This window comes from Macaca mulatta, chromosome 14, assembly GCF_049350105.2.
Source record: "Macaca mulatta isolate MMU2019108-1 chromosome 14, T2T-MMU8v2.0, whole genome shotgun sequence".
NCBI lineage: Eukaryota > Metazoa > Chordata > Mammalia > Primates > Cercopithecidae > Macaca > Macaca mulatta.
The window spans coordinates 134,527,312-134,539,545 of NC_133419.1; the positions used below are offsets into that span (position 1 = coordinate 134,527,312).

The 12,234-nt window shown below is 51.4% G+C and overlaps 1 protein-coding gene across 8 annotated transcripts in view; it reads left to right on the top strand.

The window, feature by feature from the left end:
* Window positions 1–1,011: 1,011 nt before the first annotated feature.
* Window positions 1,012–12,234, top strand: part of GLB1L3 (galactosidase beta 1 like 3) — a 41,272-nt gene continuing 30,049 nt past the window's right edge. For 4 of the 8 annotated variants that reach the window (XM_015116189.3, XM_028834189.2, XM_028834188.2 and 1 more), the window contains exons 1-7: window positions 1,019–1,681; window positions 2,236–2,361; window positions 2,483–2,773; window positions 6,589–6,657; window positions 7,190–7,285; window positions 8,899–9,007; window positions 9,433–9,525. In XM_015116189.3, the coding sequence (XP_014971675.2) occupies window positions 1,659–1,681; window positions 2,236–2,361; window positions 2,483–2,773; window positions 6,589–6,657; window positions 7,190–7,285; window positions 8,899–9,007; window positions 9,433–9,525 (807 nt within the window). In that variant the 5' untranslated portion in view covers window positions 1,019–1,658. Of the gene's footprint in view, window positions 1,682–2,235; window positions 2,362–2,482; window positions 2,774–6,588; window positions 6,658–7,189; window positions 7,286–8,898; window positions 9,008–9,432; window positions 9,526–12,234 lie in introns of all 8 variants that reach the window. The other 4 variants (XM_077964735.1, XM_077964736.1, XM_015116193.3 and 1 more) reach the window with 3 other exon arrangements.

Genomic DNA, 12,234 nt, shown 5'->3' on the forward strand with positions numbered 1-12,234 from the left:
GGTGACCGGCGCCGGAGTTTTGGGTCCACGGATAAAATGTGTCTCCTTTGTCTCTACCAGAAAATGAAAGGAATTGAAATTAAGAGAAGGGAGAAATTGAAGTGTGGCGTCAAGATTGAAAGAGAAAGAGGTTGAGGGATAGTGAGAGACGTCGGAGAAGAGAGTAAAAAGAGGCCACTTACCAGATTTAAAATTGCTGAGATGTTCCTTGGGCTGGTGGGTCTGAGGACCCGAGGTCGTAGGTGGATCTTTCTCACGGAGCAAAGAGAAGGAGGACAGGGGATTGATCTCTCAAGGGAGGTCCCCCATCCGAGTCAGGGCACCAAATTTCATGCCCATCCCTATGAAGAGACCACCAAACAGGCTTTGTGTGAGCAACATGGCTGTTTATTTCACCTGGGTGAAGGCCGGCTGAGTCTGAAAAAGGAGTCAGCGAAGGGAGATGGGGGGAGGGCCGTTTTATAGGGTTTGGGTCGGTAAAGGAAAATTACAGTCAAAGGGGGTTGTTCTCTGGCGGGCAGGTGTGGGGGTCACAAGCTCAGTGGGGAAGCTTTTGAGCCAGGAAAAGGAATTTCACAAGGTAATGACAACAGTTAAGGCAGGAACAGACCATTTTCACTTCTTTTGTGGTGGAATGTCATCAGTTAAGGCAGGAACCCGCCATCTGGATGTGTACGTGCAGGTCACAGGGGATATGATGGCTTAGCTTTGGCTCAGAGACCTGCCAGTATCACCGACCTCCTGAGCTCAGTTATTCGGAGCTGCTGGTTTAACCTCCCAAGTCTTCCCGGACCCGTGCCCTCCTCTTGGGCAGCGTTACTAACCACCATGAGAGGAGGTCTGTTCCCATCTAGCCTCCACCCTGCAGCCAGTAATCTCCGTAAAACGAACGCCTGGCTTAGTTTCTGCTGGAAACCGTTGCATAGTCCCCCCTGTTTTCTGGAAGGGTCTGAGCAGCTCCCCGTTGCGTCCACAGCCCCCCGGGCCTGCCTCCTGCAGGTCTCGCTACTTTGTCACCAAAGCATCCTCAGCGCTTGCACCTGCGTGAAGCTGTGCTCAGGCGCTCCCGCCGAGGGAACCGCCTTCCCAAAGCTCTGCGCTCTAATTCTCACTCGTTTACCACGAGGTAGCAGTGTGGGGAAACTAGAATTCTCCAGGGACTCTCCCCTGTACTTCGTGGCCGTCTGTGGAATCCTTGTTTTAGGATCTGCAGGTCGTTTCCAGTCGTGCGCGCAGCACGGAGGCTGCCGGCCCTGCCCAGCGCTGGGCTCTCTCCGCCTCTCTCCCACACGCCGGCCTTTCTGTGCCAGCTGGCTGTGCACCCAGGTCAGGAAGCCCAAGGTCGGGGCGTTAACCCAAGGGCCCTCCCGCGTTCCCTCCGAGGGCGGAGAGGCGTCGGCGCCCGAACCACCTGCGGGGACACCTGGAGCGCAGGCGCAGCTCGGCTGTCCTCGCGGTGCGGAGCCCGACGCGCATTCCTGGGACCCGGATCCGCCGTCCGCGCCTGCGAACGGATTTCTGCTTCGGCTACACGCGCAGCGCGCAGACCTGAGCCGGCCCCGCGGAACCGGGTTCGAGTCCCGGCCCGAGCGCGGCGTCGGGGGCAGCGGAGAGGGGCGGCGGCCGCAAGGGACCCTCCGCTCCTCGGCTTCGCCGCGATGAAGTCCCCGCCCCTCCTCAGGTGACGGATCCCCGCTGCCCCGGCGGCGGCCCAGCGCGCCCTCCCGGGCTACCCACCACCCAGCGCGTGCCTCGGAGCCTCCCGCCCTCCCCGGGTTCTGTGGCCAGCCAGGCGCCCCAGGCGTGCGCCGCGCCAAGCCGCGTCATTAAGCCCGCTCTCCGCAGCTTTCCTCTGCAGACCCCCTTGCTACCCCCACCCTGCGGAGGGGCTGTTCACCAGATGCCAGAAAATCAGGGCTGGGGACGCAGGCCGGGGGCTCCAGCGGCTGGACACCGTGTCCTTCCTGAACCTGGTGGTGGAGTGCGCCCGCCTCCACCTCTCCCAGACACCCACCCGCAGTGCCCAGCCCCGTCTCTAGGGTCTAGGACTGAACGTCTGTCCCCGGCCTCCATGCTGCGCTCTCCTGGCCCTGGGCCCGCCCAGAAGAGCCGCCTGTGTCGCGGGCCCGCTCCCTGGCTCCGGCCCCTAAAGCGCCCCCGGCACAGGTTCGCGGCCCTCGGCGCTTGGTGGGGCCAGCACCTTCCCCTTGTCACTGTTCTCCTTTCTCCTTCCAGCCCGTGCCTCTCCTGGAAGAGAATGGTGGGCGTCTTCTTCCTGCCGTTTATCTTACCAGCTTTTGCTCCTCGGTTTAAGCAGGAAGAGAGCCTCAGGCTTGGAACAGCGCATCCGCCCCAGCCCAGGTTTGCCTGAGAGCCGCATTCCCGGGGCGGGAGGGGAGCGACCTCACCTTTCTTGGAGATAATCATATCGCGATTGTGCACAGAACACGTCCTACTAACAAGAACTTCTGTTTTTCGCTAGGGTTTCAGCCGTCCCTCCGAGCCCTCTCCCGAGTTCTCTCTCCCTTTCCACTTTCTTTCCCTCGCCCGCGCCCTCCAGGTTTAACTGGTCTCATCTGACCCCTCTGGAGCTGAAGAATCGATCTGTGGGACTCGGAACTGCGAGCACAGGTCGGGGTAAGCCGCACTTCACGCTGGAGGGCCACAGGTTCCTCATCTGCGGGGGCTCCATCCACTATTTCCGGGTGCCCAGGGAGTACTGGAGGGACCGTCTGCTGAAGCTGAGGGCCTGTGGCTTCAATACTGTCACCACGTGAGTGCTGCCCTCACCTCCGGGATCTTGTTCCCCGACAAGCGCAGGGTAGCAAGAGCCTCCGATTTTGGGGGCCCAGCGTGAGGACTTGCCCTTCCGCACAGTCGTTTCCAGCACATACGTTTTATGCTTAAGCGTCCAGTTGTCACTTAACGTCTCATGCTGAGCTTGCTCTGTGATCAAAAACTTGGATAGGGGTTCGTGGGAGAATCTCAAGGGAGAAGGTTATTTCCTCAGGAATCTGTCCCTCTAGTGAAGGAACACCAGGAGCCCTTGGGAGCACTCAGTTTAATGACAGAAGCTTAAGGCACACTTACGGGTAAATATGTACTTACAGATACATGCTTTTTTTTTTTTTTTTTTTTTTTTGAGACAGGGTCTCGCTCTGTTTGTTGCTTGGGCTGGAGTGCAGTGGCCCGATCTCAGCTCATGGCAGCTTCTACTTCTCTGGCTCAGGTGATGCTCCTGCCTCAGCCTCCTGAATAGCTGGGGCCACAGGTGCATGCCACCACACCAGGCTAGTTTTTTGAATTGTTTGTAGAGATGGAGTTTCGCCTTGTTGCCTGGACTGGTCTCAAACTCCTGGACTCAAGCAATTCACCCTTTAAAAGGAAACACCATGGTTGTCCTCATACCTGTATACAACTGACCAGCCACCCTGTATGACCATAGGAATGCAAAACTGCTCCAGAATCAGAGGCCCCGTCCTCCTGAGGGCCTGCCTCCACCATCTTGTGGCAAGCTTACCATCACACTCACTGTAGAGGAGAAGATGCTTAGAGGGCCCTGTGCCTTATTGCAGAGCTGGTATTGAAGGGTGAATTTGAAGCTGAGAGGCAGTAAATTGACAACTGGTTCATTTAAAATGCAAAGAATTTAATCAGAAATAATCGTGAGTTTTGTTGAGAGCTGCTACTGCATCTGTTGAGGGGACAATGTGGTTTTTCTTCACCCTTCTTTTGAATTGCTGAATTACATCGACAATTTTTCTGATAGTCAAGCAGCCATATGGTTCTGGTACAAACTCTGCTTGGCTCTGAGAGATGCACACATTACATACACACAGATTGCTAGACTTTATTTGCTAGTGTTTTATTTCAAATGTGTTTATGTTATAAGCAAAACTCATTTAAAATTTTATTTTGTTAGTATTCTTGTCCAGTTTTGAATCAATCTTATAATAAGCTCATAAAGTGAGTAAATCTTCTTTTCTTAGTTATTGAAAATATTTTGCACAAGAATTATCTTTATCCTGAAAGTTTTTTAAGATTCACCTGTAAACTCTGTTACTACTACCTTTTGTGGTTTGTGAGGTGAAGGATTTTGGGACAACATAGCTCTTTGAATGGTTATTAACTCACGTCCTCTATTTCTTCTTGAATACATCCTGCTTTCTCCCTTCCTTCCTTCCTTCCTTCCTTCCTTCCTTCCTTCCTTCCTTCCTTCCTTCCTTCCTTCCTCCCTCCCTCCCTCCCTCCCTCCCTCCCTCCCTCCCTCCCTTCCTTCCTCTCTTGTCTTTTCTTTTCTTTCTTCTAATGGAGTCTCACTCTGTCATCCCCGCTGCAGTGCAGTGGTGCAATCTCTGCTCACTGCAACCTCCACCTCCCAGGTTCAAGTGATTCTCCTGCCTCAGCCTCCTGAGTTGCTGGGATTACGGTGCGCACCACCATGCCTGGCTAATTTTTGTATTTTTAGTAGAGATGGGGTTTCACCCTATTGGTCAGGCTGGTCTCAAACTCCTGACCTCAGGTGATCCTCCTGCCTCAGCCTCCCAAAGTGCTGGGATTACAGGTGTTGAGCCACCGTGCCTGGCCTTCTTTCTTCTTTTGAACCCACTGGGACTTAAGAAATTTTTCCTTTCTTTCCTGTATTCACTTGGAAGTTACATACATCGCATTGTGTATTTTGGCTGTTTTTTGTTTTTTTCTTAATCTTATCTATTTCTATTTAGTCTTTTCAAATAGCTAGCTTGTAGCTTTGTTAATACTCTGTATATTTCGGATTTCTATGTCACAGTTTCTGAGTTAAATGTAATTTCCTTTTCTACTTTATTAAATTTAGTACCTTCTCTTCTCTGTCCTCCTCGGTTTCCTCCTCCTCCTTCTTTTTCCCTGAGTTAATATTTAGCTTCTTTTACTTCCAGTCTTTTGTGTTTTCTAATATATTCATTCAAAGATACGAATGTTTCTTTGAGTGTTGCTTTGGTTACATAGCCTACATATTTTGCTATACAGTGCTTTGAATGTCATTTATTTTCCAATATTTCCTAAGTTTTGATGTTGTTTCCATTAGCTATTTGGGAATATGCTTTCTGTTTTATTTATTTTAATTTTTACTATTTTTAACTGTGATTTTTAAATTTATTTGCATTTGTCTTGGGATCATGGACTATGTGATACAGATTTTTGGAATTTGCTGAGATTTACTTTGTGACATAGTACCTGCAACTGTTTCATGCAAATGTTTACAACTGTTTCATGCATTTTAAATTTTGGTCTTTTAAATTTTACATTCTTTTTTCATACTTAGTTCTACAGATGCACTTTTTTTTTTTTTTTTTTTGAGACGGAGTCTCGCTGTGTCTCCCAGGCTGGAGTGCAGTGGCGTGATCTCGGCTCACTGCAAGCTCTGCCTCCCGGGTTCACGCCATTCTCCCGCCTCAGCCTCCCAAGTAGCTGAGACTACAGGTGCCCGCCACCACGCCCGGCTAGTTTTTTTGTATTTTTAGTAGACACGGGGTTTCACCATGTTAGCCAGGATAGTCTCGATCTCCTGACCTCGTGATCCACCCGCCTCGGCCTCCCAAAGTGCTGGGATTACAGGCTTGAGCCACCGCGCCCGGCCTCAGATGCACTTTTTAAGGGAATGTAAATGCTCCATCTGTTGGCTACTGGGTTCTCCTTATTTATTAAATGCAGCCTGTTAATTATGCAGTTCAAATCTATATCCTTACAAGTTTTTTTTTTCCTGCTTATTTTCTTTGTTTCTCAGAGGGGTACTTTAAATCTTTTCGCTGTGATGGTAACTGATGTATCCATGTCCTCTCTAATTCAGTCAGCTTCTCCTTTACTTACAACAAGCTACCTTGTAACTGACGACATACAACAAGCTCTGCTGTTGAGCTCATAGAAGGCCATGAGTAGTATGTCTTCTTGGTGGTTCATACAGTTACTTCTACAATGTATCGTCACAAATCTCTGCGCTGCATAAAACTGCGTAATAAAAACCACAGGGCTTAGAGGAAACACGATGTTAAGGGGGATAACACTCAAACATGTTGCCAGTGGCACAAAAAAAGACAGTTGCCTAGCGAACTATGCCTAGTACACCTAATAAAATTTTTACTCATAGCCAATCCTGTGGGGGCCCTTCTTGCTAAGGTCTAAAGGTAGTACCCTTACTAGATTTACTGTGTCTCCACTATCTTCACAGAAACTCCTCATTTGTTCTTATTTTGACTAACTCATAGCAATACGGTGTAAGGCAGATGTAGACATTTTTGTTTTTGTTCTCTTCTTTAGTTTATACTTTTAATGGGTGTTACAATAGGGCAGTGAGTGGAAGAATTTATATATAAATCCCAAGAAATCTAGCATCACAGGATAATTGGCACCTTGAACCACAATTGGATAATAGAGCAAGAAACTATTAAAGCTAGTCATAGTTAGCGTAACAGAGGTTTAATTTCCATTGGAAACTTCAACTTATTTCAAAATAGAGCTATGCATGGTTTTGGCCTGGATTTGGGGCAGACCTAACAATTTGGAGGAAGAAATAAGAAGATACTCATCATACTTCCCTTTCACCTCTTCTAGCTATGTTCCGTGGAACCTGCATGAGCCAGAAAGAGGCAAATTTGACTTCTCTGGGAACCTGGACCTGGAGTACGTGGTGTTGCTGCTTCTGTGACCTGGCCAGGGGCAGGGGCAGAGAGGTGGCTGGGAGGGACCTGGGTCTGGAGTCCTGTTCTAGGACTGCGAGAGGACCTGCACCCGGGACCTAGATGCTCCCCAGTCATGACCTGCTGGGCCTGCAGCCTTTGGGGCCCACTTCTCCACTGCAGCCCAGAGGGGCAGAAGACCCGGGAGCCGCCCGACTCTGCATGGGGTCCAGCTGCCTGGGCTGGGGCAGGGCGGCTCCTCTAGGCTAGCAAGGCTGTTGGGTCAGGTTCACTGTTAAGACCTCTGTGCCCTGGCTGTCACCCTTCCTCCTCAGGCCCCCAATGGGGCTGTGCAGAGGCTCTGAGGCTGGGAGCAGCTCAGGCCACCGACTTAGTGTGGGAGTCCCCGCTCTTTGCGGGTGGGGCCGAGCTGTCCCTTCACCCCACTGGGCAGCTCCACCCTGTGACGTGTGTGGCCCCCACCCGGCCTCATCCTGGGCTGTCGTGGGAGGCGCTGACGATGTGGACCTCCCTAGGGCCTTCGTCCTGATGGCTGCGGAGATCGGGCTGTGGGTGATTCTGCGTCCAGGCCCCTACATCTGCAGTGAGATGGACCTCGGGGGCTTGCCCAGGTAAGCGGGGCTGCCATCCCAGAGTTGTGGTTCTAACGAAGTATTTGCTTTCGTGAATTTCAATCTAGTAACAAGGAAAGTAACTTTATTGACGGAGCTGATGAGGGGTGTGCCGCCCCAAGCCACGCACCGCGCCTGCGTTGTCTGTGAAGCCTGCGGTACTGCGGTCAAGAGGGTGTGCGCGGGGAGAGGTGGTCACAAGAGGCTCCCACTCTTCTTTCCCCACACAGGAGGGGCTGTGGCCCCCTCTGTCCTTCTCAAAATGCCCTGGGAAGAAAGGGACCGGAAGCTTTAAGGCCTGCAAGGGAAGATTCTGACGACTCTGGGCTTGTTTTGAAAACTTCTGATCTTTCGCTTATTTTGTGAGGGGAGGGCTGCCTTTCCATGCAGTGAGACCACCCTCAGCTCCCCTCCCTTCCCTCTTGCTTTTCTTTGCCTTGTTCTCGCCTCTGTGATTCTGGCCCCCAGCCCAGACTGCTGAGGGTCAGGGTGAGTCTCCAAGACTGCTGTCTGCTACCCCTGTGGTGGGCAGGGCTTCCTGGGGAATCTGGGGCTCTGCCTCCGGTGAGCACCTCTGCACCTCAGGGTCAGATGAGGCCTTTGTTTTCTCTAGGGGCAGAGAAAGCCTGAGCTGAGGGGAGTGGAGTTTTTGGGAATCAGTGACTCCCGGCATAGCTTGACTGGAGGCCTGCCTGGCACTTCCCCAGTGACCTGGAGAAGGCAGAGTGTCATTGGCACGTAGGCTCCTGCCCTGAGCCTGAAGCCTTAGCTCTTAGTGGAAATGTGACAGTGTGCCTAAGGAAACTTTTCTGTCCCCAAGAATTTTTTTTTTTTGAGATGGAGTCTTGCTCTTGTCACCCAGGCTGGAGTTCAGTGGCGCGATCTCGACTCACTGCAACCTCCACCTGCCGGGTTCCAGCGATTCTCCTGCCTCAGCCTCCTGAGTAGCTGGGATTACAGGCGCCTGCCACTACACCCGGCTAATTTTTTTTTTTTTTTTTTTTTTTGAGACGGAGTCTTGCGCTGTGGCCCAGGCTGGAGTGCAGTGACCGGATCTCAGCTCACTGCAAGCTCCGCCTCCCAGGTTTACGCCATTCTCCTGCCTCAGTCTCCCCAGTAGCTGGGACCACAGGCGCCGCCACCTCGCCCGGCTAGGTTTTTTTTTTGTATTTTTCAGTAGAGACGGGGTTTCACGGTGTTAGCCAGGATGGTCTCGATCTCCCGACCTCGTGATCCGCCCGTCTCGGCCTCCCACAGTGCTGGGGTTACAGGCTTGAGCCGCCGCGCCGGCCGGAAAAGCTCTTTAAGACATGACTGTAAGAGACTTGACAGGCCGGACCCTCAGTCACACCAAACGGAGCTGAAGGCACTTCTGAAGTTGCGAAGTGCTCTGGAGGTGGAGGCGGGTGTTTGCTTTCAAATCCCAAAAATCAATGAGAATGGTCTGAAAGTCTCACGAGGCACAGATCTTTCCAGGACCCCTGAGTGCTCCAGGACCACGGGTGTGAGGCAGCTGGGCAGACGTGCTGGGCGAGCTGGGGCAGCTCTGAGCCCTCTCCTCCTTCCCTCTCCCATCCTGTCTCAGACCCTGAGCCTGCCCCTCTCTCCCCCAGCTGGCTCCTGCAAGACCCCCGGTTACTGTTGAGGACAACCAACAAGGGCTTCACTGAAGCAGTTGAGAAGTATTTTGACCACCTGATTCCCAGAGTGATTCCTCTCCAGGTAAAGCCAAATTATCTTCTGCATCTTTCTTACATGCATTTTCCTGATCGGGCAGTGGAAGGTCGTGGGACCCACATAAAAGTGGTGGCATAACCCTAAGGCAGGAGGGAGGTGGGAATATGGATGGGATTGGCGGGGAAGCAGATGCATTTGTAGGTTTGAGGGCTCAAGTTTAAGTAGCTAGTGTGAGAAACAGGGAAAACTGTGGCAGTTACGTGTCTGCAACGCACTGGGGATGGTGGCTCCCACAGCAGCCAAGTGACCCAGCAGACTAACTCCAGTGCTGGAGCAGAGCGCGCAGACCGCGGGGGCCGTGGATCAGAGCCTGCCACACCAGCTGTGCAGCCTTTAGCAGCAAGCCCAGAGACTCCAGGCTTTTGCCCCAAATAGCCTCACTCTTTAACCCTCCTCTGCTTGTCTCTCAGTACCGCCAGGGAGGCCCTGTCATCGCGGTGCAAGTGGAGAATGAATATGGCTCATTCAATAAGGATAAAACCTACATGCCGTATCTCCACAAGGTAAGAGGGCCTTGGTTTGGCCCCATGTTTACATGCCTCCTTCCTCCATCTGTCTCTTTTCTGGTGTGCTTTTCTGATTCCTGGATGCATGGGTGATTGGGCTGGGCACTGTGCATTCTGAGAATACTGGCCTGTGCACACGAGGTGCTGAGGGGTGCTGGCCCACTGCGTGGCTGAAAGGTTGCATATAACTTTTGACTCCCTCAAAATGTAGTCACTAATAGCCTACTGTTGACTGGAAGCCTTACCGATAATAAACAGTTGATTAATGCAGGTTTTGTATATCTATTATATACTGTATTCTTACAATAAAGTAAGCTTCAGAAAAGAAAATGTTACTAAAGAAATAATAAGTAACAGAAAATATATTGACTTCTCATTAAGCAGAAGTGGATCATGGTAAAGGTCTTTATCCTCATCTTCATGTTAAGCAGGCTGAGGCGGAGGAAGAGGTGGAGGAGGAGGAGTTGGTTTTGCTGACTCAGGGGTGGCAGAAGAGGTGGAGGAGGAGGAGTTGGTTTTGCTGACTCAGGGGTGGCAGAAGAAGTGGAGGAGGAGGAGTTGGTTTTGCTGACTCAGGGGTGGCAGAAGAGGTGGAGGAGGTGGCAGGGGAGGCAGGGGAGTTAACTTGTATTGAAAAAATTCCGAGTATAAGTGGATCCGCACAGTTCAAACCTGTGGTGTTCAAGGTTCAACTGTAGATCAAGTTCATTTTCTCTGTGAATGCACAGCAGTCAGGACAATCACTATGTACTTAAATAACTTTATTAGAAGACAGAACGTGGCGTTAAAGGGCTATTCCTTTCTGCTTCCTATCTCTGTGACCCACGGTTCTCATTAAAGCTGGGGTTGGTGAATCTTCCTCCACTGTAAATAACGCTTCAAGAATTTAGTGATGTGACTCTCAGCTTGAAGCTTTCTGGCCTGTAAGACAAACGTCATCTCTTCTGTCCCCCTTGCTTCTTCATGGAGGGACGCCTCAGGCCAGGGAATAACTGCAGTTCTGCCTGCTGTCCTTCCTGGTGGCTCAGCCGCTGCTGGCCCCTGACTTCCCACATTCAGGAAGCTGATGAGAGTTCAGTCTCAACTGAACCCCTCCTTGGGCTGCCAAGCAGGGTGCAGGGCTGCACGGTGGGCCTGAGCCGTCCTGACTCCACCCTTGCCTCTGCAGCAGTGCCTGCACGGAGACCTGTCTGGAGGCTGGGAGGGGAAGAGGAGGGGTCCCCAGCTGGGGAAAGTGGGGAGGAGGGTGGGGCTGGACTTCATCCACATGCTGGCTCTCGCCCTGCAGCTGTGGCTTCTGGAGTTGGACAAGGTCAGAGAGTAATTTCCCTCCCTAACTTTTCCCAGGGGCTGCATGGCTGCCCTGAATCAGTTGTATTCAGCCTGCATTGTTTGTTCTTGATTTTAAAATTTACTGGCTGGGCTCCTTGGCTCACGCATACAATCCAGTACTTTGGGAGGCTGCTGTGGGCGGATCACCTGAGGTCAGGAGTTTGAGACCAGCCTGGCCAATGTGGCAAAACCCTGTCTCTACTAAAAATGCAAAATTTAGCTGGGCGTTGTGGTGCATGCCTGTAATCCCAGCTACTCGGGAAGCTGAGGCGGGAAAATCACTTGAACCTGTGAGATGGAGTTTGCAGTGAGCCGAGTTTGTGCCACTGGACTCCAGCCTGGGCGACAGAGTGAGACTCGTCTCAAAAAAAAAAAAGAAAAAAAAAAGAAAAAAAATTACCATTCAACTCCAATCCCAGGCCCAGATGTGGCTCAATGAATGCAGGAGACGCACAGCCGGGCCCTGGCTATCTGGCCTCGTAACCATGGTTTTTCGGATGAGATCTCCCCATCCCTGCAGCCATGGCAAGCTTCCTTGTACCCCTTGACAGTGTTGGGCAGCACCTGAGCTTGGTGAAGTCCCTGATGGTTCTCAGGACCCCACAGCTGCAGCCTCTCCCCTTCCAGCACAGAGTGATTCCCTAGTCGTCTTCCTTCTTTCAGTGACTTAGATCCTCTTCCAGGGCATTTCCTGGTAAACTCAGCCCATTGTTCCTGGAGGCTTTGGTTATGGGGTGTCAGAACCCACACTCGACCGATTTTAGGGTCATTCCCCACAAAAATCACCAGGCTGAGACAGACAGTGATTTCCCCCAATTTACTAAGTTGCAGAAGGTCAGACTCTGAATTCAAACCCTTGTCTAGCTCACATCTCACCCAACTGAACCATGCTCTGTTTAGTTTCCAATTTCCTCATGTAGTCGTCCCTTGGCATCCATGGAAGATTGATTCCAGGGCCCCCATGGACACGAAATCGGTCGGTGTTCAAGTCCTTGACATAAAATGGTGTGGTGTTTCCATGCAACCTATGCACATCCTCCCATATGCTTTTTTTTTTTTTTTTTTTTCTGGGACAGTTTTACTCTGTCACCTAGGCTGGTATGATCTCGGCTCATTGCAACCTCCGCCTCTGGTTTCAAGCAATTCTTGTGACTCAGCCTCCCAAGTAGCTGGAATTACAGGTATGCACCACCACACCTGGCTAATTAGAGACAGGGTTTCACCATATTGGCCAAGCTAGTCTTAAACTCTTGACCTCAAGTGATCTGCCTGCCTCAACCTCCCAAACTGCTGGCATGAGCCACTGTGCCTGGCCTCTCCCATATACTTTAACTTATCTCTAGATTACTTCTAATACCCAATACAATGTAAATG